Below are 24,562 nucleotides of genomic sequence, written 5' to 3'. Positions count from 1 at the left end.
GATTCTGCCTGTTCCTCTGAAAACTGTTTCACATCCTTCTACTGCACATATATATATGTGTGTATATATATATACACACACCAGTATATACTGGATCGGCATCACTGACTTTGAGATTTGCGGCTTGCAGCTTCCACCGCAGCAATCTGGGGGTGCGGGAGACTGCCCCGTTCCTGGCCCTGAGGCTGCTCTGCTCAACCCCCCTGGCTCACCCAGGAGGACGGGCTCCACAGGGCTCCCTTAGCCTTCCCGCTCAAAAAGGCAGCCGCTCTACACGGGGGTCGCAGGCTGGGGGCCAGAAGGCAGGCAGCCGGCCCTGCGCCCCGGGAGGAGGTGAAGCACGGGGAGGCGGGGGCCGTGTCTCAGGGAGCCCCCGTGCTCCTCCGGGAGCCGGCACTGGAGAGCACAGAAGCCGGGACCCGCCCCCCCCGCCCAGCTCCAGCTCCAGCTCCAGCTCCAGCTCCGGGACCCCCCGCCCGCCGCGGCACCGCCAGCCGCGCCCCGCCCCGGCGGCACGCCCCGGCCCCTCAGCGGCACGCCCCTCCCTTCCCTGTCCGGCCCCGCCCCCTCCCCCTCCGCCGCGGGGGCGTGGCCCTCCGCGTCCCCACCCCCGCCCCGGAGCCGCCCCCCGCCGGCGGCCGGTGCGGCGCGGGGGGTGCGGCGCGGCGCGGCTCGGCTCGGCTCGGCTCGGCTCGGCTCGGCTCGGCTCGGCTGGGCTCGGCTGGGCTCGGCTCGGCTCGGCGCCGTGCGGGCGGGGGGCCGCGGCCATGGTGGAGCGCGCAGACGAGGCGCCGCTGCTCTTCTGGGCCGAGGGCCCCGCCGTGTCGGCGCCGCCGCCCGCGGCCGAGGCGGGCGGCGGCGGCGGGCGGCGGCTCGGCGGCGGCTGGAGCGCGGCTCCGTGGGGCGGCGCGGGGCCGGCGGAGGCGGCGGGGCCGCCGCGGGCGGAGGCGGAGGAGGACCAGATCGTGGCCGTCTTCGTGGTCACCTTCGACCCCCGCACGGGTGAGGGGCGCCGGGGGCGGGCGGGCCGGGGCGCGGGGGGCCGGGCCGGGGCCTGCAGCGGCCGGGCCTGGGGCTCCCGGTGCCGCCGGCGTATGATGGATGCGGGCCGGGGCCGGGTGCGGGTCCCGCGCAGCGCCCGCGGGTTGCGTCCCTCCGCGGGGACCGCTCCCCCGCCGCGTGTGAGGGCAGTGTCGCCGGACCCCAGCGGAGAGCGGCCTGCGGGAGCCGGGCTGACCTGTGCCCCCACGGGAGCTTCACGGCACGGCTGCCGGTCCTCCGTGCCCCCGCCGGCCTCCCGAGGAGCGCCGTGCGCCAGCGGACCGGGGGCCGCGGGGCTTTGCTGAAAACGGAGTATAAGGGGGATTGCATTTGCTCTCCATCCCGCCGAGCAGAACTTCTGACGGGAGGAAGGCGCCGGTGCTGGTGCCGCTCCGAGGAGAGCCGGTGACCCGGGCAGGGACGGGCATAGCTCTGCTCCGCAGCAGGACACGGGACAGGGATTCTGGGGACGGCTCTGAGGGACCTCCTGCACCCCGCACAGCGTCCAGGCCTCGGGCAGAGCCTCTGCCCAGCGCTGCCTGGGGAACACCAACCTGTTAGCAGCATCTCGAGAGCGTCCTTCTGTCTCCGTGGCGCGGCGTAGACCTGCCCGCAGCTGTCGGCGATGGATGGCGGTTATGGCAGGCGTAAATGGGGCAGGCACGCAGGGCATGATCCCCAGCAGCAGCAGCTTGGCTGTGTATTTCTTGGTGACCTGTGCGTTTAGAGGCTGGCCTCTGGTGGGATCTCTGAGACTCTTAGAGCTTTGAAGTGGAGTGCTGCGATCCAGGAGGGCAGAGGAGAGGGGCAAGGGAGTGTATTTTCCACCTTTCACTGACACATCCATCTCCCTCAGCACTGGCGGACTTTGGTGTCGTATCACTTCTTTTACTGACAGAGGTTATTCATTAAGTCTGCAAATCAGTATTTCAGAAAACATCTTAACTTTGTTTTCTTAGTCTCGCTGCTCTAGCGGTATCTATGAAACAGGATGTTATGACATAGAAGGTTAGCACCCGCCTTGTATCTGTTAATGCAGGTACTGTGCTTAGGGCTCCGAAGTCCTGAGACAGATCGTTGGGTCTTTTGGCTGCCTGGAGCCGACCGGGGGTGCAAAGACAAGAGTGGGGCATAGCTGAAAGTCTTGGTACGATCAGAAAGTTTAGGAAGTAGCTTGGGAGATGCGGGAGCCCATTTGCATCCAGATCTGGGAGTGAGCTCCTCTTTCCTCTGTAGACAGGCACTTTCTTAGCAAATCCATAGCAAAATTACTAGAGATAGGAAAGAGCTCTGTAAAGCATGGTGGGGTTCTTCAGGGGAAGGGGGAGGTAACTGACATCATGCTCACAAGAGGGCCCTGATAGTGAAGACTGAATCCTGGTCTTGAACTGAAAATCCCAAGGAAGTAGTGAAGAGAACGGAGGCCCAAGTGTGTCAGAAATGCACGCTGCCAGACTGCGTGGCCGCTATGTCCTGAAACACCAGAGGGCTTTCGAGAAGTTACCCGTTTCATACTGCACCAGAGAGAGGTGTCTTCAGTCTAGAGGTCAGAGGCTCTTGACTCATCAAAATCCAAAATGAGATTGGATGTCATCTTTCCAACAGGAGTTGGAAAGGGGAGGTGTTTCTCATAAGTATCCAAAACATGGAAGAGTCCGGATGACTGCAGCAGCAGCAGCTTGTCTTTCAATCTGAGAGCATATGCGTTCTACGAAATGGTGAGATTTTCTTAGTTGGCAGAAAGCTGAGCTTTCTCAGGAGTTTGTCTGAACCAGCTGTTGCTTTGAGTGAAGTCCAGGGAAAGTTGGGAAACAGCTCTTCTCACATCTGATGTGCAGTTAATGCTGGGTGTCATCAGCCTTGGAGTAGTCTGTCAAGTCCAGGAAGATTCAGCCTCCCACTGCTGCTCAGCGCTGATGCTGAATGTAAGGAGAACGATAGGACTGTGAGGAATACATCAACAAATGTCAGCTTTGCAGGTGGAGGGCAAAGTGCCCTATAGAGGATGTGGACTCAGAATCAAGATCTTGAAGCTGCAGTGGTGTGAACTTGCTAGGGTCAGAAAGAGGATATGGGAATTCCTGGGTCAACCACGTCAGATGGTGTGAAGGACTTCTGTAATGTTCATAAGGGTATCTGGTCCTTGTGTGTGACTTAAAGGAGATACCCACTCAGTGTCTGAGCTGGAAACCTGCTTGATCCTGTCCAGGAAAAGCACAGCAGACCTCTTTTGGTAGCTTGCTCAGGCATGTGAAAGGCAGAATTTCTGGTGGTGGCTGGGCAGCTAGTTATGCCAGGTAATGTCTCCTCAAATACAGGTGAGCAGTTGGGTGAGAGGTGTTTTACTGTAGAAGGATGAAGTGGTTACTATGCTAATAAAGAACGTAACAGCTTTCTTCCTAAATTTAGAAGGGCTTGAAGCAGGCAAGCTCAGTGTTGCATGTGATGAGTTCACCAAGGTATGTTATGGGGTTGCCAGGCCACTGTTACAGTTCCGGTGTCCCTGGGACTCCGTCGATGCTCGTGTGAGTGGCCAAACATAAGAGCCAGACGCAGCTTCTAAATCAGTGGTGCTCTCCCCACCTCCAGCATGGTGAACCTTGTGGCATTTGAGAAGGAGCTCTTCTCACCACTATTACAAAGATGGCTCTTGCACTAGTACAGAAAGTGAACTGTAAATTACAGGCAGCATGGTGGCAGCCCGGGAGTCAACTGTGCCACCTTCCTGCCCTTTGGCAGTCCCCTCCTTCAGGGATTGACCGGTTGGGAATGTTTTGACACTTCAAAAAGTGTGAGCATGGGGTCTGTGCAAACACTGCCCCTTAAAGAGCACAGTCACAAGGGGCTTTAACGAGGCTGCTGAATTTCCTAGTGCGGGTGTTCCCTTGGGTGGGTAGTAACAGAAGACCCAAGACTCTCTTGGGCAGCAATGGGGATACATCTGGTAGGCGTGACCTACTTGGCATCAGGCTCGAGCACGTGTGCTTTCTGCGACTTATACTTGTTTGGGTAAAGCAAGTGAAAAAAAATAGAACAATAAATTTTGCTTTGGGAGGGAGATAAAAAAAGATGAAGCAAAGTCCATGGCCACATCAACTCTGTCAGATCAGCATAGTCGAAAAGAGGCTGAACCTTCTTAGCCCTTTTTCTGTGATGGAAATGATGATAGTCAACCTCGTGGAGGTCCCACACAGTCTGTTGGCTTAAAGGGTGAGGTGAGTAGCGGAGGGAGATGAGGAGGGAAGAAACCTGTTTTGCACCAGTGAACATACAAATATTCTGTTTTTCTGTCCCGCGTTTCTTCCATGCAGGAAACTGAGCCAGTGTGACGGTCAGGTCACACTTAGTGCTTCTTGTGTCTTGGCACAACATGGTAGCATTGCATAGCTGGGGACCCTAGAGATCTTGGGAAACATCTAGTGGTGAGGAGGGCCAGGTGATGACCACCAAATGCTAGCGCCGTCCTCATTTCTGTAAGGATGTGAAAATCCAAGGGAGAGAAAATAAAAGAGCAAGAGGAAGAACATCCTTAACTTTGCACACCAGAAACTGAGAGTGCTGGTTCTGACCTGGCCTGGAGCTGGGAGATAGCTCTCAAGAGATCTCCAGATCTGCAGATTTGACTCTCAGCAAAAGCACTTGCTTGCACTCTAACACTGAGCGACTCTCACTTGGAAAGTTCCCCGTGCGCACGAGAGCTGCTTTCTGCGCAGGGAAGGGCAATGCTTCCTGTTTTTCTACAACATTGCTCTCTCCTCCCTCCTCCGGTTTCTTGGGCAGGCTGGCAGTCGCTATCGCGTCTGGGTGAAGTCTCTCCTTTGTTTGCTCTACTGTTTTGCCAGACCGACTTTCTTAATTTTTTTTTATCTCCGCGTTTGTTCTCCGACTGCCACGTCGCCTGTACGTTCATAGGGCAAGGTGGCGTGAGGAGCTGCCAAGAGCGCAGGTGTGGGTTGCTTGTGACAGATCCCAGAAAAAAAAAATAGCTGTGTGATATGCGAGTTGGTTTTGTGGTTACATGTAGGGTAAGGATCTGTTTCAAGGCATCTTTTCCTTATTTACTGCTGCAGAACAGACGTTGTTTGGGCCATGTCCACTTCAACACCTCTGTAGTGGATATTATACCTGACAGTAGTGTTTGTGACTAAACTGAACAAAGTCAAACAGTTTCCTTTACTCGATGGTGCTCTTGCATATTGATCTATTAATCTATAGGTAATGACCAATAAGCGATTCTCTACGCTGCAAGACTTAAAATCGGATCTGGCCTTAACCACCATTTTGTGGTTAAGAGGCAACAGTCTTAAGAGTTGACTTCCTCACTCTTCCTTCCACCAAAAGGAAGTATGGGGGTCTGCAAACAGGGTGTGTGGGGGTGACCTCTGGGTCCAGCCCATGACTGGTAGAGAGGAAACCACACTAAGCTGGGTTATCTGTATCAGAACCAGGAATATTGCTGAATTTAAACAAAAAAGGTGCTTTGTTTTGCTGAAATTAAACTGAATTTAAATTGCTGAATTTAAACAAAAATTGCTGAATTTAAACAAAAACCTCTATAAATGCTTCATAGCATGAACCCTGGTATGAGTGTAGTTTAGCAGTCATCAATTAGATACTGGTTTTTACAGTAGTTTGAGTTTTTGGATGCTGTAGACAAGAACCCTCAGTTACTCAGGTGATGCCTGGGACAGGAGGAAGCCAACGGGGCTGGAAGACCTAATGCTTTTGCAAGATTTAGGTGTGTTCTACAAATGTAAATGGGGGTACTGAATAGATAAACTGCCACCAAACAGTACCTAAAATATGTCTCTGCTGGCCCACTACACCCACAAAGACCCTCTGCGGAGAGATGCTGACACTCACATTTCTGTTTTACGTATTGAGCCAAATACTACAAGGCCAGTATTGGGTCTTGTGCCTTTAAAAAGAAGACCAAACACACACACAAAAACCCCAAACAACAAAAGCCAACATCTATATATAATATGCAAAACCTACAGGGGACCAAGCAGGCTGACATGATGTCACTGGCTTTCTCTGCCAGCCTTTCACACGCCTCGGAGGCGAAGATGCTTTAGAGCAGAGCTCTGTGGTTTTGTGTGTGATTGCACAGAGCTGTGCTCGGGATCACGAGGCTGACGCTGCTCCCCAGCCAGCCCGGCTCTGCAGGAGAGGTCTACTTGTGGACTAGAAGTGGTTAGTGGGCTGCAAAACCTCTCCTGTTGCCATGCTTAACGCTGTTGTTTTTTTGAAGTCCTTGCCAGGCAGGGTTGGGGGAGGTCTGCTGAATACAGTATCTATGTGAGAAGAAAAATAGCCTATTTAAATGTCAGTAGCTAAGCCCAATTCCTGTGCGAGAGTGCATGCATATGCTTGTGCAGTATGAGTAATGACACAACAGACAGGCTTCAGAAATGAGGCCTCATTTAAATATCTCTAAAAGTCTCAGCTGAGTGTAAGGCCCTTCCAAATGTACACTGTCCATGCAAGCACAGCTGGGATGCGTACCCCAAAGGGCGGTGGAAGGACTGTACCAGTAGAAAGCACGGTCAAGGTGCATCTGCCATTGCATTATACTGAAGAATGTTTGTTTGCTTTGTTGTTAAAATGAAGTCGCATTACTTCAAATGCTGTTGCTATGGGCAGGCTGACGGAGAACAGGAACTCGGTGGGTAAACCTGGAGCACAACTGGGTGCAGTGGGAGCATCCAGATGAGCGGGTTAGGCTCTGAAGTGCTGGCATGGGAAAGCCTGAAAAGTCCCCCTTTTTTGTCCGTGGTAGACTTGCCAGTGGCAAGGACTTCATCAGCTTTAGGGACTTCTTGTGACTTCTCTGATATCATCTGTTCCAGGATCAGGCTCCTCAGGTGGCCTTTTCCACTGAACAACTGCATGCTTTCTGGCTGGGCTGGGAGGTGACAGATGTTTGCTAATCTTGATCTAGCTTGTAATTTATGTGCGGTTTTGGTTGGTTATTCTAGCATGCACAAACATGTTGCAGTACTTGGATCACCTCAGCCTCCGTATAAAGCTTCAGCTAACTCCTCCTATCCTAAACTAAGCATGAGAGATTCCAGGGAGAAGTAGTGATGATTGGGATGCTGGCTTAGGGGTTCTTGTTTGACCAGCCCTGCCAAGCATGGCCAAAGGAGGATGTTGATGATCCTATGAGCTATCACAGAGACTCAGCCTAAAGAGCAGCAGTCTATACCTGGGGTTCTTTCCATAGCAGTTACTCATGTTGACAGCCTGAATGGAACAGCATTAATACCATAGCTCATCCACTGTCGGGTAAAATTGTAGCTGCTCTGTGATTAACCATATAAAGGATAAACCCACAAAATAGCACTAGCTTCAGAAACAGCTCCAGAAGTTCTGCAATATCTGGGTGTTGTAATGTTTGTAATGGCTGCAACAAGTAGTGTTTGCAAGAGATGTGTGGAGTATAGTATGTCAGCTACTGTCTGTGACCGTTTAGGAGTTCAGGAGTTGCATTAGTGCACTGTTACTGGCATCCCAGTGATGTAAAAGCAACAACTTGCTGTTGCTGGTGTTTGCCCTTTAGAAGCGAGTACTGCCTCCAAGTTTACCCAAAGAAATTTGCTTCTCTGCAGGCAACATGGTGGAGTGGTGTTTACCCCAAGATATTGATTTGGAAGGTGTGGAATTCAAATCCATGGCAAGCGGGTCCCACAAAATCCAGTCAGATTTCATGTGAGTATGTCTGAGCTATATTACTTCTTTCTCTTAGCTATACATCTACACCACCATCCCTTAATTCAGAACATGCAAGAAAAATACCATCTATGCAGTTAAGTTCCTGCATAAACGTGCTGCTAAACTGTATCTACCTGAGCCAAAGGTACTCTTCAGATACTCTCAACATGATCTGAAGTACCAGCTAGCTGTATGAGATCTGCTGTATGACAGCTTTGGCTGAGGAGGTCAACTGGTGAATGGGGCAGGCTGGCTTCTCAGTGTGCAAATTTTAATACGTATTGGGCAAATCATACTGCGCTGCCGCTATTGGGACTGTCAGCAGAGGCCTGGGGTGAAGGGGAAAGAATGGCAGAACTGAAATGTGAAGGATTTTGCAGGAACTGGACTTAGAAAAAGGTTCTTAATTCTGCCAGTGCTTTTGGATCCTTTAAATGTTGTAATAACTAGTCCTTGCTCACTTTCTTCTTTGGAAAGGACTATTTATTTGGAAGGACTATTTATTTTGTAATAAATAGTCCTTCTCACTTTCTTCACCTAGCTCCTTCCTTCAGTAGAAAAACATAAGCTAGGAATTTTCTGTATTCCCATCCTTTTAGTAACCTGGTGTTGCAATGCAGCAATGTTTTGCAATGAATTGCAGTGTCACAATTCCTTTTGGTCAGGAATAACAGTTATTTTCTCAAAGGCACCTGAACTGACCCTTGCACTAAGCTAGACTATGCTTCAACGTGCAACCCTTGCACTAAGCTAGACTATGCTTCAACGTGCTGGCACCCAAAATTTGACTAGGTAGCTAGACTATACTCACAACTTCATGCACCGCAGGCTCTTCTTCCTTGGGAGAAAGGCACTGCATTGATTGGGTTCTGCATCCTCTGTTAAGTCTGCCTTCCAAGTTCTTTCCCTACGTGTGTTCCTTACCAGCCTGTGACATGGCTGGTAGGGGCTTTAGTGGTAGAGGCACTGGGAACTCTTCCCTTAAATGTCCTGTCTTGTTCCTGAGAAGGCTAGGACACCCGAAGCCTGCCTGCAGCCCTGCAGATAGCAGGGTGGGATTTCAAGGGTTTCCCTAAAGAAGGAACTGTGTTCCCAAATTAGTATTTTTAGTGGTCAGTTACCTTTATTTCTTCCCCTTCCCTCTTTTTAACATTAACCTTTCTGTCAAATGTTTGTCCCCAGTTATTTCCGGAAAGGGCTCTGTTTTGGCCTGGCCTGCTTTGCCAACATGCCTGTGGAGAGTGAGTTAGAGCGTGGTGCCCGCATGAAGTCTGTGGGGATTCTCTCCCCTTCCTACACCCTGCTGTATAGGTACATGCACTTCCTGGAGAACCAGGTCAGGTAAGTTCCCTTGGGAATGGGACTGGCCACTCCTCGCCTGGGAGCGGTAACATTGCCTCGATGGAGAGTGGTTTTAGGTGTGAGTAAGAATTTGGCTGCAATGCTGAGCTATGATTTCCTTGAATGACTACTTCTCCAGAAAGAGTTACAGGTTCACAACGGGAAGGAAAGAAGGAACTGATTAACAGCGGTCTGTTCATTGCTAACAGGCTAGTCAGATGCTATCCAAACCCTACTTACTTTGTGGGGATGTAAGTGTCAAGGGGAGAGTTGAGAGGACAAAAAGTTCCCCTTTTCTCGTTCTGAAAATCATTTTACTAAGGGCTCACAAAAGGCTTCTAAACCTACGATGGTGATCCTGGCTAGGTGTGTGCCTCAGCTGTGTTGAGTGGGCCTGGCAGGCAAAATGATGATGGTAGAAGGGAAAGCTGTTCCTACCTGAGCATATTTTAAAACAGGATCAGTCCTACGCGTACATCAGCTCGCTGTCTGCTTCAGTCTTGCCTGTGTTCTCTGGCTGCACTGAAAGCTGGTGTTACTCCTGACGCTTCAGCTGCCCTCCTGGATAAGTCTGTGTAACTGAGGCACCCAGGACTCCTTTGCTAGCTGGGAAGGCAGACGTTGGCTGGGGGCAAGGCACTAAGTAAGTCTGGAGACATTACATTACATCTCCCCTTTTTTCCTTTCTTTTCCAGACACCAGCTGGAGATGCCAGGGCACTACTCCCATCTAGAGGCATTCTATGATGACAAGAAAGGAGTACTCCCTGATAGCAAGGGCACCCCTGCCTCTCAGCAGCCTGTCCACTGGCTGCCGTCCATCCACAGATACATGTACCCAGAGATGAAGGTGAGGCAGGTGCTCTGAGGCTTGCAGGAATGTGCAGTGTGCTGCTGCTCCTTGCTGGTGTCTCATACTTCTTTATATAAGCAGTCACTCCAGTGCTTTGTAGGCTGCTTTTAGATAAGATTTTATTACTTGGGCTGTTACAAGCTGCAGTTCTGTGTCACTGCTGTGTGCTGGTCTTGCTCCCACATTTAGACTTAGCATCTGTGCATGTGTCCCTGTTTCACCTCTGAGCTGTTTTCTTCCCTTTCCCTCCACCTGCAGATCACACACCCTGCTGGCTGTATGTCTCAGTTCATCAAATTCTTCGGTGAGCAGATCCTTGTCCTCTGGAAGTTTGCCCTGCTGCGCAAGCGCATATTGATATTTTCACCGCCCCCAGTTGGAGTTGTCTGCTATAGAGGTATGTTTCCAGGGACACCGCAGAGCTCTGATCTAGTAGGCTGAAGCACTGCAGAAATGCCTGTGGGAACTGAGGGGATAGGCATCGTGCAGGTCTTTAAAATGCATTGCAACCATTCCTTGTGAAGATACCGTTCAGCCTGCATTTACCCATTTCCTACAAAATGCTTTTCTTCAGGCCTTTTGGGTAAGGACATACCTGCCACTGTCAAATACAGTTCCTGTCAACACAGGAAAACAAGAGTGCTGAGTGAATTTGTGGAATCTAGAACATGGGATTCCTATAGGAGAACTGATTATTTCCTGTCCAAAACAGGACGTCCCCACTTGAGAAGTTCTGGTGTTTAGGGGCATTTCAAAGTTCTTACCATTGTTTTCATAGAAGTGTGCGGGAGAACTGGGTAAGTGGGGTTCAGAATGCCCTGGGAGGGAATACCGAAAGCATCTCAGGATGTACTTCTCTTGTCCGCAGTGTATTGCTGCTGTTGTCTTGCCAATGTTTCTCTACCTGGTCTTGGAGGAACTGTCCCAGAGTCCAAACCATTCTTCTATGTGAATGTGGCAGACATAGAAATGCTGGAGACAGAAGTATCATATGTGGCCTGTAAGTATGATGGATTAGGCGTGACGTTTTTAACTTCAGGCTGCAAAATGTCTTGAGACACCAGGCTGTGGGATAAAACTGATGAGAAATAGGATGTGCATGGAATAACTAACTACGAAAGCAGGAGAGAACAGTTGGTCTGCTGGGAAAGCAACATGCTGCTCTGAAAATCTTCTTAACCTGATTTTGGCAGGTACAACAGAAAAGATCTTTGAGGAGAAACGGGATCTCTATGATGTCTACGTGGACAACCAGAATGTGAAGACTCATCATGAGCATCTGCAGCCACTCCTGAAAATTAACAATGCTGACAAGGAGAAGTACCGACGGCTCAATGACCAGAGGTAATAATAGACATCCGGGTGGTCCTGGTCCTGGTAGGAGAGCAATGTGATGTGGGATAAAGAGGACACTGCTCCTTTGTACTTTCCTTCTTGTCTTAGTATTTTCAAAGTTTCCCACTGCTTCAGCTCATCTCTTTGAGATTCTGGTTCCACTGTAGCTGACTGGTATGAAAGCCCCTGGGCACTCTGCACACATACGATTACTCTGCCAGTGAGCTGATGGAGCAGATAGAAGGCAGGAGAAGCAGAGGTTGTGACTCACCATTGGTTCACCACTGATCAGTAGCAGAACTGCGAACAGCCTGCTTTCTAGTCCAGTGCCTTACAAAGACTACCCTGTTGCCTCAGATATCAGGGCAACGGTGTTAATCTGACTTGTCTCCAAGAAATGGATGTGAAGTTTTTAGTTGTAATCCTTGTCTTCTCATAATGCTTTGAGGTTCACTGTAGGTATGTGCATTTAATCCGTCTCCCTTCTCTCAGGCAGATGCTAATGTATTCTCAAGAAGTGGGTGAGGATTGTAGCTCCTGTGAAGAGGACCTTTTCATTTTGTGAGTGGCTACCTCTAATACTTTGTTGGTCACTGTTAGGTTTAGGGAGCCTCTTTCACTGATTTCATGTTGCACTGTTTGGCATATTATGAAACATCATGGTTAATGTAATTCCATAGTTAGCTCTCTTCCTCTAGGGATCCAAGAACCGAACTGGCTCTTCCTCTTCAGATCATCTTCCTTCCAATTTGAGAAGCCAAATGCAGCCATATTAGTCTCCACTGGGGTCTCTTAAGTGCTGGGAGGGAGAAGGAAATTTTAAAAACACAATTAGGAATGCAAGAATCCCCTCCTATTTTTGAAAACATAAGCACTATAGGACTTTTCATGCCAGAACATTTGGCTCAGAAAAGGACAATGTCCGTGGGAAGCAGGCACTGTACCATGCTGGGGGAGGTACAGGGTGGAGATAAGACCTGCATGTGAAGGATTGGCCCATTGATGTGGCTGGCTTTGTACTTGGCAAACAGAGGAACCAGAACTGGGTGTAGAGTATGAGGTACAGAATTAGATGAAAACCACACCTCTACCACCTCTGAAGCCCTTCACTGCCTGTTGCTATTGTTCACAGTCTGCAGCAGGTGAGAAGTAATGGGATGAAACTGTGTGAAGGGCTGTCGGGGCAGAGCTCTGATCGTTGAGCTGCACAGACGTAGTCAGAGCTCTTTTTGAACTGCCTTGCATGTTCCTAGGAAAGCACTAGGTAAAAAGTAGCTCTCACTGCTCTGTTCTGCGCCAGTAATGGAGAACTTATTTACCGGGGCTTACTAGATGGATGACAACACTGTTTCCTCCTTTGCATTATGGGAGCTATAGGTCTGATGTGCCCACTTGATTACCACAAAGTACACATTAACTGATAACGTGGCTTGCTTCTGAAGAGTGAAATGCCTACCATAAATCAGCCAGACAGAAGCACCACTGTAAATTAGAAGTTAGTGCTTTATCTTTGTTTATTCTGGGTCATCCGTAGGGTAGACAGAAAACTACTACAGTATCACCTAAGAAGGTGGGATCTATGATTAAAGGGGGTTAAATGCAGCTCCGGGGCTCTGCTGCCTGTTTGGTAAATACGCTATCTTTTTTGGGGTCCAATGCCATCATCTTAGCTGACTTTATCCTATAGGTTTTTCATGGAGCAGAACAACCGCATATTTCAGACGCTGATGGAGGTGTCAGCCAGCCAGGACAAGACACTGACAGCTGACCACGCACGAGGCATGGGCCTGGATCCCCAAGGGGATCGAAGTTTCCTTATGGACCTGCTGGAAGTGTATGGCATTGATGTTATGCTAGTCATTGACAACCCCTGCTGCACTTAAACCAAGGGCAAGAGAGATGGGGAGCAAAGATCACTTTTTAAAGACTACCAGACGTTGCTTAGGAAGATCACTGGAACTCACCACAGCCACTGGACGGATCTCATTTTATTTAATAACTTTATATGGAGAGTATTTATAATTTTAAAACAAAATGTGATTTTATTTTCTCCCCCTCAACTTCCCAATGAGTACCTGCTCCAGGTTTTTTGTTTGGTTGTTTTTTTTTGTTTTGTGTAGATAGGACCAGTGGCATGTTTGCGCCAGTCCTCACTGTTGCCAGTGATGGCTAGGTTTTGGCCTAGCCTGGATGCCTGAGGGGTGAAGACTTCAGGAAAGCACTTTGTCTGATGGGGACCAATGTGAAATGCTGTAGCTGAGCTCTCAAGACTTGACTGGAAAACCCTCCTTTCGTCCTCTCTTCCACTTGGGGACTGAAGAGAGCTTCAGCACAGGCTGTTAGTGGCCCAGTCTCATAAAACATCTCCTGTCCTACCATGTTTATTGGTGGGGACAGTTAAACCAATGATAAAAAAACAGGACTCCTCAAAACACCCCTCACCCAACTTTTAGCAGCTGAGTTGGAATAAAGCCACCCTTCCTCGTCAATGGCAGAAGCAAGTTTGGGATAAGGGGGTGCTACAGGATCTTATGACTTTGCTTACTGGAGTGGCACGGTTTCACTTCCAGCATTTGAGGTGGTATAAACTGGCAAAGACTATACCTACCTATCTCATAGCTGGAGAAGAGCACCATCTCAATCCCTCCTACCACTTCCTCTGGTTTTCAGTTGTATCACATGTGCTGCTTTGGTTTAAAATCTTCAAACCAGCAAGATGGTCTCCCATTTAACAGGGACCAACATCACTGAGCCACCCTGCAGTCGCTATGTTCTCCAGCCTCAGCTCAGATGGTGCTGGGCTGGGATTGGGTTGAATAAGTATGCTTTAACTAATGTCACTAGCCCTTCCTTTGTAGCAGATGCTACTTGTCACTCCTTTGCTTTAACATTGTCTGCTGATCCTCCTTTTGTTGAGCAGCCTTCAGCACTGCCTGCCGCTGTCCTTGGCTTTCAGTGTGAGACAGAGAGCAGTGTGTGACCTTTCAGCTGGAATGGCTTCGCAGTTTGCAGGCAGTTCCCTTGGAGTTTTGGTGTTCTTAACTGGCGCGGCTGCTAGAAGCAATATCTAACAGCAAGCCTTTTTTTTTCCTGGGCAGAGAAGCCGTAGAACCAGATAAACAGTGTTTCTTATTCTTGTGCTGTGGAAAGAATTAGATTCAGTTCATGCAGGACCAGTGGTTACCTCCAGGAAGACTATCCCGGTAAAGAGTAATCCCTTTGCCCTGTGAAATCCAGGAATGTTATTGTGGGTTCTAGGTGTGACATACTGCTTTGCCCAAAATCCTGCAGCCAGTAGTTGCATCAGCTTTAAGCTAACTGTTCTTCCTGAACTGTGGCTATAGCTAATTAGCTGCTGCTTCTACCATAATAGACTTGAGCACCCTTGGAGCCTTTCTGCAGTTTGTAGAAATGCAAACTGTAGCTGATGTATCCATTTATCCTAGCGATTTTATAGGATGAGACAGAGCCTGAACCACCAAAGTCTCACCCGCTAATTCTTTTTAAAGGAGGTGAAGCAAATGTTCTCCAAGTAGACCCTCTGTGGATTGTCTCCCTCTGGAAGGAAGGAAGCTGGCATGTCCTGTCTTTCCTTGAAGGCTATCTATCTGCAGCAAAGGGGTATTTTTGCTGCTTGTGGATTCAGAGGTTTTAGTGAGGTGTGGGATCAGGGGCCTCACAAGGCTTATTGCACAGTTCATGGGTATGAGCTTCAGCATATTATGTTCCTGTGATCTGCCTGTCTCTGAGCAGTCGCTCCCCTGCCTGCTTTTTCAGGGCTTTGGATGTTTTTGTACAGGAGAAAACATGTGCTGCTTGTATTGCCAGTTGCTCAAAACTGTAACTTAATCATCCTTAGAAGGTTGGGGGAAAAAAATGGAGAAAGAGGAAGAAAACCGAGCTGAATATCATTTAATGGAAAGAACAGTCTTTTCCTTAGGAAAAGACTTTGTTTTTAAATTGACACCTCTAGTATAAAACTGGACCACAATCTCCATGCTTTTTTCTAACTTCCACTTCAGTTTTAACATGCTGTCTGCAGTGAAGATCCCTGAGGAAGTATAGCTGGCACTGTATTGCTGTCACTTAACTTCCTTCAGATATAAAAAAAGGAACTGAAACTAGTCTCTAGCAATTCTTCCTCTCACTTTCTTGAAGGTTTGCTACATAGTTTAGCTGTGGTCAGCTGTTAATGGCTTCCTGTTCTCTTTGATGTCAGTAGTTCTTTTGCTGAACTAAATAGAAACAAACCTTTAATTTGTCCTTGAAATTTCACACCCTGCATTAGAGCGCTATGTTCACAAGCTGTCAGAACATCAGGTCTACTAGACAGCACTGCGAGAGCCCACTGAGCAGAACCTCCTGAAATTACTACTTGACATTTATTAAACCTCTGCTTTCCAGAAATTAGGTCTTCAGTTGCTAGCAGTAGTGTGGGTGCAGAAGCATCAAAGCAAGTGGATTACTGCAAAAGTAGCATCCATGCTACATCCCAGCTGGATGGCTACAGCCTATTTTGCTCTTCCTTGTAATTTTGCTTCTCTACAGCCTCTCTTGGCAGGTGACTGCTACAAAACAGACTTCTCTAACCCTTCCTTGTTTGATTTGCCGCAAAAGAACTTTCCACCTGCACTCCCCTTTTCTAATAGACATTGCTTTTATTGTCACAGGTGGAAAATCCTTGATAAATGGGTACATAATATAAACAAATGGCTACAGCTTGGGCTATGAGGGCTTGTTCAGTAGGCTGTTTTTGTTTGGAAGCGACTTCACTGAATCTTATCTTTCCAGGAGATAACGTACTTCAAGGTAAAACAGTTAAGTGCATACATTTAAAATCCCCTCCTTGGCACTTAATAGTTGCTTTTTTGAATGCTAGCAGCTGGGAGACAGTTACTTGGTGTATTTTGAATTAAAAGAGGAAGGAAAGTGTGGCATAAGGTAGGATATTGCTGATTACTGCAAAAGTCCTCCATTTGAAGTACTTTGCCTTTACAGTGGTGCCTTTAATTTCTCTGGTGTGATGTCTCTGGTCTGTTGCTTGTGATCAGAGCCCAGACTCAACGGTGGTTACAGTAACCATGTATATATTCTGATAGACACAGTCCGGTATGTTCCTCTCTAACACCCAAGTCATAGCACAACCATTGCAGGTTCTCAGTTGGTACTTGCTTTAAATAGGAGTTTAAACAGGAGAGGAAGAGCCACAGTTGCATCTTAACTCAAGTTGCACTAGAAATGTATAATCAAGTAATGAATTATTACTACTCATACTATCTGGATTGGAGGGTAAAGCTTGGGAGAGAAATAAAAGCTAGGTTTTCAATCTGAACGAGGGATACCGTGCCAGACATTTAAATCATGCAAATGTCTTCTCACCACAAGGTTAGGCCAAGCTGCATAGAGCCAAGTACAACTAAGAACTATAATGGATACTAGGAGAAAGGCATTTTACTGAATTAGAGTTCAGATTTGTCTTAGAGACATGCTAATACCTTCTTTTCTAGCATATATGGAGTAGTTACTCCAATGTATGTTAGAGCTAATGGTCATGTCTGTCACAGGAGTTGAGCTCACCTATCCAGCATCCTTAAGGGTAGAAGAAAGTTCCATCACCTTTTCAAGGGAAAGTAGCTTAGTGTACAGCTTATTCTGTAAAGCAGTGCTACTGTAGTACTTCTTCCATTTTAAGAACTGCCAAAGTTAATGGGCAAAAAGCTAGGAGTAACTGTGACCCTCTTGGTGACAGACTATGCAAAGGACAGGCATACTTTGCTCTGGGAGGGAGAAGGGCAAGAGCACTCTGTCCTAATGCAAAACTCAAGGTACAAAGCATGCATACTAACCCAAATTCTCTCATCATAGCTATTACGTCTAAGTTAGTTGCTGTCTCCTTTCCCCTCCCCCCCCCCCCCCCCGCTAGTGGCCTAGTGATTATGGGAGAAGGCAACACATATGTCTTTTGCGAGGGACTAGAATGTACTGACTTAACAGAATGGTATGTCTGTCTAAAAGAGAAATGCCTATGAACCAGGATCTCAGGTCCAGGTTAATGCAACATGCCATTCGAATGGGAACGTTTAATTGTGGTTAAAATAAACAGGTGCCTTGGGCTGGTCCATCATTAGGTTGTTATCCTTCCTTTTTATTTATGTTACAGTATTTTAAGCCCTTCTAGACTGGACTGTAAGTTAAGCCAAGATAAGTGTTTTCATGAGTGGGACCTAGGAAGCTACTCCTGCTTCCTGTCTTGGAGTTCATACAAAGTTGTTTGTCTTGCTGTCAGACAGAAACATGAGAACTGAGTCCTTTCCTCAACACTGTAGATAACGGGCTCAGCCCCTGCTTATTTTATGTAATGTTTTCCTCGCACTTCCCCTCTGAATGTTGCAATTCAGAGGTGTAGAACCACTCCATAGTGGAAGACCTCTGAATTGTAGAGGAAGGGAAAAAATGACTTGAATGGTATTTATACAAGCTACTCAGTTTATGCTGATACGAATATTTAAATATCAACCTGTGTCTCAGACGATCCTTGGTGCTTTAACATCAGAGCAGCATTAAAAATACCAATTCTGGAGGGAGCTCTTGGTTACCCTCAAGCAAGGAATCACATTGCAATGGGAGCTGTGCGTCTGATACTATGGAAGAGAATTAGTCATTTTCCCTGTAAAATGGTACAGATGAACCAGAAGCTAGTTCTTATCATCTCGCCCCTTGCAGCAGACTGGTTGTAGTTCTAACAGCTCTGATGTTGTTTGCATCTTGCAGATGTGTGGTTGCTCCCATAGGCCTGTGGCTGTGTAGAGAAACTGCTTACTAAAACATGGGTATTTTTTTAATACAATTAAAGCTTACCTTTTCAAAATGGCTGCTGCCTTGTCTTTCCTGCCACTTGAGCAAAAGCATTGCTAATTTTATTTACAGAAGCATCAGCTTGATGAAAAACCACAATTGCTGAGAATTGCCCCTGACTCTGAATGAGCCAGTGGCTGCAGAGCAACGTTCCAGGTGTCTCTGTGGCAAGCAAAAAGAGCAGAGCACAGCCAGCATGTTCCTTGGAGAGTATCCCAGGGATCCACTGGGCACTATTAAATGCTGCAGATCAGAAGACAGACAGCACAACACAGGCCCTATCACCAGCATAACTATTAAAAAGAACTAGCAGGCTTCTACTCCCCTAGATCTTAGTCAAGAAAGGGATGAGTGCTTGCCCCGATAGATAGCTTGGGTAATTAGTTTCTGCACACTATAGTCAAGGGAAGGACAGCATTCAGTTTGGTTCCAGCATCACCCAGAAAACCAAGCCTACTTCCCCTTTCAAAGCAATTTTTCCTTTAGCAAGTCTCCAGCAGAGGATGCTGTTGCAGCAGCATGCAGCCAGGATGCAGTCCAACAAAGCTGCTGGAAGTCAGTTCACTAATGTCCTTACTTTGATTACAGCAAAGAATCAACAGATGAACTTAGGCTAGATCACAGCATAATATGGGGAATATGTACAAACAACAGTAATATCAGAAAAATAAGGATCAAATTTTTTTCTTCCAGTAAGCAAGGCAGAATCATGTGAACTTGTAAGTTATAATAAGAAGGGCAACAGATAACCTTGCCTAAGTCAATAATATTTTCTTTCAGCAACTGAAGTGAAGCTATAAACAAAAGCTCAGAAAAGCAACAAAGCTAATTACAGTACTGGGGCTCCAGGGAATGTAGGTTGCGTAAGGAGCGATGAGCACTGTTTACATTAAAGAGAAGAGCAACCAGGGACAATGAATAAAAAAGTTATTTGGATGCCCTTATTTGTGTTATACTACTATAGGAATAAAAGGAATACTTACAAAGACTCATTTTGGCTTGTTAAAGAGTCTCTCCACATGTACTTCATACAGCTTTGGGTCAATGATGACATTTTCCAATTTGCTTCTGTATAACATACCTAAACTCGATCAAAGGATTATATTTCTACTATATTACTAACTGGAACTCTGTGCTGTTGAATCTGGCAAGATGAAAAAAAATAACATAAATATCTTATGCAGATACATATGGGGAATTTTCAGACTTCCTCTGAAGCTTTGTATCACCCATCTCCGAGTTATTTTGTGACAGAGTAGATAACCAACCTCCTGTTTTAATGTGGCAATTCCAGCATTTCATAGACCTCCTTCACATTACTCTCCCCAAATAAATTTTTCCAAGATCCCAGGTTTTGCGAGATTTATACATGGGTAAAGTAGACCTAAACTCTTAAAACACAAGGACAAGTATGCTTTCATTTTACTTTAATATACAATTGCATTAAAGCAGTAGCATCTGGCACACAGCACTCAGCCTGCAGTGCTGTAAATGGAACACTGATGACTTCTTTGGGGGAAAAAAAGATGCCATCAAGTTAACATGCATTTCTTAGAATTTTCATTTGCATTTTTAACCCCTTGGAGATTAGCCAAATCAGCTACTTCCAATGGAAGTACCTTGTGCATAAAACCAGCCAAATGGCTTATTAGTCTGGTGAGGATAATCAAGTCAGTGAGGTCTCATGTGCCTTGATGAGACCTTGATAAGACTGGTAAACACTGGCCCCTTTGACATGAATTCTTATTGTACTGCTGCGTGGAGCACCTGCTCTCTCATTCTGGGATCACAGAAGAACCGGAGTTTCCGGGGCAATAGCTTCACCTCCACAGGCATAGCTTCATACTCCTCATTATCAATGCCAAAGGATCCCTCAGTGCCCTGTGTACAGACAACAGTGCTGATCAGGGTTAAGCATCAAACAGATTATTGCAGAAATGCTGTAATACTGACACCTGATTTTACTAATAGACTACAGTTGAATACTTAGCTGAGTCTTAACCAAGATGACCCCCTCCCTATGCCTTCCAGCCCATTTGGTCTCAACACCACAGTGAGAGCTATCCTTCACTGCAAATAATATATTAAGAGTCTGTTGCATAAGATGTTACCTCACTTAGTTGCTAATTGGTGATAATTGAATGCTAGGGAGCTTTAATGACCCACATTGTTTATACTGAAGGATTCTTTGCTATAGGAACTACAATTATACGCACTTAGATCTTGGTCTGCCAGTGGTGACGCAAACTAATCTGCAGAAGTGCCTGTTAAATAACTCCTATTAAATCCATGTTACAAATACCTTTTGGTATTGTTTTACTATATTGATCTGAAACATGGGATGCAAAGTAATCCACAGGTCAGGAATTACTCAGCAGTAGAATTTTCTTGAGCGTTTTCTTTAACGCTGATAAAGTCACCGATGATTAAAACCATTCATCAAAATGGCAGGTTGAGTTTACCTAAACAAATTTGGTGACTGCTTTGCACGCACGTGACTCAAGGTAGGGCTGTATTACGTGGATACTCAAACTAGCTCCAAGTGAACTGGTACACCAGAACAGCACAGATCAGAGAAAGTAGCATAGGTCCTGGAAGTCAGAGGTATAGCAGTCCACCTGGATCAACATACCCACTTCTCTGCAAAGCTGGTGAGACTCATCCAAGCTGCCTCCAGTTCCTTCATGAGAGCTAGGTCAAGGAACTGAACAGCACTGCTTTGTGCCGTGCACACATACTCAGAATGTCTTCACAGTAGCTGCAGTATGGAGAGCTCATTTTATACCACAACCCTTACTTACGGCTCAGCTGTGCTTAGCTCAGCAGTCCAGACTATTCTTTTAGAATCACAAAACTGCCATGATGTGAGCTTGATGCAAGTATTAGGATGCTGGCTAATCATGACATCATAATTAATGATTTTCACTTTGTAGCCACAGATTTTTTCACTTTTTGGCATGTTCTATTCTGTCTTAGTAGGAAATTCTTTTGCTGAATGATAGATCATTTGAAGATAGGAATTATCTATGAGATTGATTTCATGTCCTTGCAAAAACAAGAAACGGTCCTCCCCAAGGCTGCAATAACAGCCTCTTCTTTCTAAGAGGCAACAAAAGACTAATCTAAGCTACACAGGCAGACACAGTTTTGGCTACTTTTTCAGCCTCATCTATTCAAAGTTTCGAGACGCTTCCCTGTAGTAATCTGAGCCCCACTGCCTTGTGTTACCCTCCTTGGTCTCCGTAAAGCTTCTAGTATTTACCTTCTCTACCGCACAATCCCTTCTAGAGTAAAATGTAGACGAGGAATTCAGTCTTCAATACCAAGGAGAAGGTGGTGTGCATATGCAATGCACCCGAGTAAGAGACCCTTTACAACCACCACCACTGTCTACATAAAAGGTCTGTCACTATTTACTGGCAGAATGAAGTTTCCCCTCTGGTTTACAGACCACTTTCCAGTATGTGTCTCCTAGTCAGGGACTGAGTTGCTGCACTGAGAAACTGAGTGTCTCACTGGCAGCGTAATCAACCTCCCAGATTTGGAGTAGGGATTTCTTAATGTGCAGTATCAACTGGCACGAGGAAATAAAGTGACAGAGTTTTCCAACTACCTCAGCTTCTCACCTCTGGAAGTTGCAAGATGCATCTGCTGGCTTGGATGCACCGATTCCCTTCAGGGCACATATATGGATCACGCATCTTTTGACTTCTGCTCAAACCAAAAGAGAGGCAAGGTAAGGAGATGATTATCTAGGAAATAGCTGTCTTTAGGGATGACACGTCCTTGTGGGTTGCTAAGTCACTATGCATTTGGTAAACTTGGAGATTATATGTATATACAAATATTTGTGGGTTTAACTGTGAGAAAGTAAAATAGACATTTCCTCTTCTGCTGCAGTCAATACATGTAACAGTATGCACTGACAACCTCCAACCAGCTTCAGCTCTGAGGCTCACTGAATATATTTGAACACGTAGTTTTGTATATTTGAGCATACAGCACAGTTTTGCGCTCCTCACTTACATGCTGAACTGCACAATTCCTGCAATGACTACCATCTCCTAATGTCCCATGCACCATATAACTTACCAGCAACCTAAGCAACCCTAAGACAAAAAACCTGACAGAATTAGTTATACTGAACCACTAAACTACCATCTAAAAAACAAACAAACAAAAAAACCCCCCTCTTCTCACATTAACACCAGTCAGCATGAAGTTTCTTACTAGCTGCTTTTATACCATTCTTGTGAAGAAACCCCCAGAACATCATCATTTTACCCACTCCAAATAATACACCTGTTTTTGTCAGCTACTCACTCTCTTCTGGTGCTTGAGATTCTTATTTACATACTGTACTTAGAGAAGTGCTACTTTCCTACTTCTGTGGATGTCAAATGGAAGCATATAGAAGGCAGTTGCCCGTCTTAGAAAGCTGGTTGTGAAAGTGCCATGTGATCTTTTTCAAGACTTAGGTTGCTGTCCTGTCACTGGATCAATTGTTAAAGAATAGTGCATTGCAATTCCTTTTCCCAACGTGTGCAGCTGCAGAATAAGCACAAGCTCTTGGGTATGCTGACCTGCCTCTGGCCTCCTGACTGAAAACACACATAACCTTTTGGCTGATATTTGACAAAGGGTACACTGCGCCCCAGGCAGCAACCCCTCAGTTTGGGCCCCTCTCCAGACAGGCAGCCACACACAAATAGCAAAGGGGACAGCAGAGAGTTACAGCGTTAACGTATCACAGCTCTCAAGCATGGCAGAATTATCACAGATATTCCCCCAACAGGCAATGCCAGCTGTCCCCAACTTTTCTTTATATTCTGTAGACTGATATGAAAGAAGAGTGTATTTAAATATTGCCCAGGAAAAGAAGTCCCAAAAACATGTCAGAAACTCCCTATACACCAAGCCTTCTGTGCCCTGAGGAATGCAAGCGCCTCTTAAAATCACAGAAAATCCCAGAGAAAGAACATGAGAAGAGAGGATTGAAACAGGAGATGATAATCAAAGACAAAGGAAGAAAAACTAAGACACGAAAGGAAAGGGCAGGGAAGTACGGAAGCAAGATTAACTGTGGAAAGTTTGTTTTTAATAAAATATGTATATACTAAAAGATGAATGACTGTGAGGGAATTAAACATCCTCCTGGCAATATAAATTATAAATCATTGATGGCATGCAATACTGTCAGTTTATACAGTGCTGTACAAACAAGCAGCAAGACTCCCTGCCTAAGGTTTCACCTGCTCCAAGTTTGACAAACAAGGTCCTAGATATTGCACTCAGGTGAGCAAGTAGGTTTTTTGGTCCACGAAGGTAAATGAGGCTCTACATAGATGCAATTAGGGGGTCAAGGGAAGCTCAAAAGAGACAAGACATGGAACTAAAGATCAGTCAAAGGAGAACACTGGTAGAAGCACATAGACACAATTCCACTTGCAGCAATTGCCTCTCTAGTGACCCAGTATAAAAGGATCAGAAATCATTTCCATTTGATTCCGCTCCTTACTTAAGACAAGACAGCAAAGTTGAAACAGGAGCAAGACCAAAGCCTAACAGCAACAGTTCCAATTGACTGTTTTATCCCACTCCATAAGCTGAATTACAAAAGTACAGGCAGAGAGAGAACCACACCACCTATTGCAGATAACACACACAATTTTAACCTAGTTCTCATCTCCAGAAGCAGCCAATGTGAAATGATTCAGAGTAAGACTCTCTAACCAAAAATCCAGTCTTCTGCACCATAGCTGGTAACTGTATTCATCCCCTGGAGTGACAGCTCTCCATACTTTCATATACAGAATCTAAGCTGGCTATCAGGACGTGGATTACTGATGCTACACTTCCCATCCCTGCTCTCCTTCGCTCCAGCAGTTCTTAGTAAGCACCACAGTGTAACCACCTGTTCTTCCCCCACCTTATCTTAAACATCAGCCCTACCCCTGCTGCAGATGCTCTTGTTCACACAAATCTGATCCACAGCCGGAGGGCACTTTTATACACCTGGGATGACTTACTCCTTTCTTTGAAATCCAACAGCAGTTGCCCTCCAGCACTCTGATGCACGCCCCCCCCCCCCCCCCCCCCCCCCCCCCACCAGAGCCTGCATGGTAGTTTCCCACTGGATGTGTGGTTTCCTGTGTGATCCATCAGTTCTGATCAGCTCGTGTCAATGCCCTCTTCAATATAAAAAAAACTTGATATCTGCACTGATAAGGTATTTTCCCTAAAAACCTTTTCAACCCCCAAATTCTGGTGGAGTTTAAAACTATGCATTAAAAAGAAAAAAGAAAGAGCTTCCTCACACATTTCCAATGACAAATCCTGTTGGTGCTAGGCAATGGGGAACCCTCAATAATGGGCTTGATTCAAACCTAGCTGCCAAAGGGCATTGTGCGGTGAAGAGCTT

At 46.5% G+C, this 24,562-nt stretch overlaps 2 protein-coding genes across 5 annotated transcripts in view; one reads left to right on the top strand and one right to left on the bottom strand.

Annotated features, from left to right (window-relative positions):
• The first annotated feature begins 655 nt into the window (after nucleotides 1-655).
• Nucleotides 656-20,024, top strand: DENND11 (DENN domain containing 11). 2 transcript variants are annotated; one of them, XM_075503501.1, is made up of 9 exons: nucleotides 661-1,002; nucleotides 7,656-7,755; nucleotides 8,941-9,099; nucleotides 9,795-9,948; nucleotides 10,210-10,348; nucleotides 10,820-10,951; nucleotides 11,145-11,295; nucleotides 11,779-11,847; nucleotides 12,974-20,024. In XM_075503501.1, exons 1-9 carry the CDS (start codon nucleotides 768-770, stop codon nucleotides 13,167-13,169), a joined length of 1,335 nt encoding a protein of 444 aa, XP_075359616.1. In that variant the 5' UTR covers nucleotides 661-767; the 3' UTR covers nucleotides 13,170-20,024. The 2 variants fall into 2 exon arrangements, with proteins under 2 accessions (XP_075359626.1, XP_075359616.1); XM_075503511.1 differs by lacking the exon at nucleotides 10,820-10,951 and having other exon boundaries at nucleotides 656-1,002.
• AGK (acylglycerol kinase) overlaps nucleotides 19,885-24,562 on the bottom strand; it is a 38,177-nt gene continuing 33,499 nt past the window's right edge. For all 3 annotated transcript variants that reach the window (XM_075503525.1, XM_075503544.1, XM_075503534.1), the window contains 2 exons: nucleotides 21,768-21,852; nucleotides 19,885-20,022 (listed from right to left, as the gene is read on the bottom strand). In XM_075503525.1, coding sequence (XP_075359640.1) covers nucleotides 19,885-20,022; nucleotides 21,768-21,852 — 223 coding nt within the window. The remainder of the gene's footprint in view (nucleotides 20,023-21,767; nucleotides 21,853-24,562) is intronic.

This window comes from Mycteria americana, chromosome 1 (assembly GCF_035582795.1).
Source record: "Mycteria americana isolate JAX WOST 10 ecotype Jacksonville Zoo and Gardens chromosome 1, USCA_MyAme_1.0, whole genome shotgun sequence".
In the NCBI taxonomy this organism is placed as follows: domain Eukaryota; kingdom Metazoa; phylum Chordata; class Aves; order Ciconiiformes; family Ciconiidae; genus Mycteria; species Mycteria americana.
Note: the sequence above shows the minus strand (reverse complement) of the source record. Positions and strands in the feature narration are given on the sequence as shown.

Bases quoted from the DNA above. Each gene is read 5' to 3' on its own strand.
- DENND11 (XM_075503501.1), top strand. From the start codon at position 768: ATGGTGGAGCGCGCAGACGAGGCGCCGCTGCTCTTCTGGGCCGAGGGC. The intron at 10,349-10,819 runs GTATGTTTCCAG...TCTTGTCCGCAG, and splicing joins TGGAGTTGTCTGCTATAGAG to TGTATTGCTGCTGTTGTCTT. The intron at 11,848-12,973 runs GTGAGTGGCTAC...TTTATCCTATAG, and splicing joins GAAGAGGACCTTTTCATTTT to GTTTTTCATGGAGCAGAACA.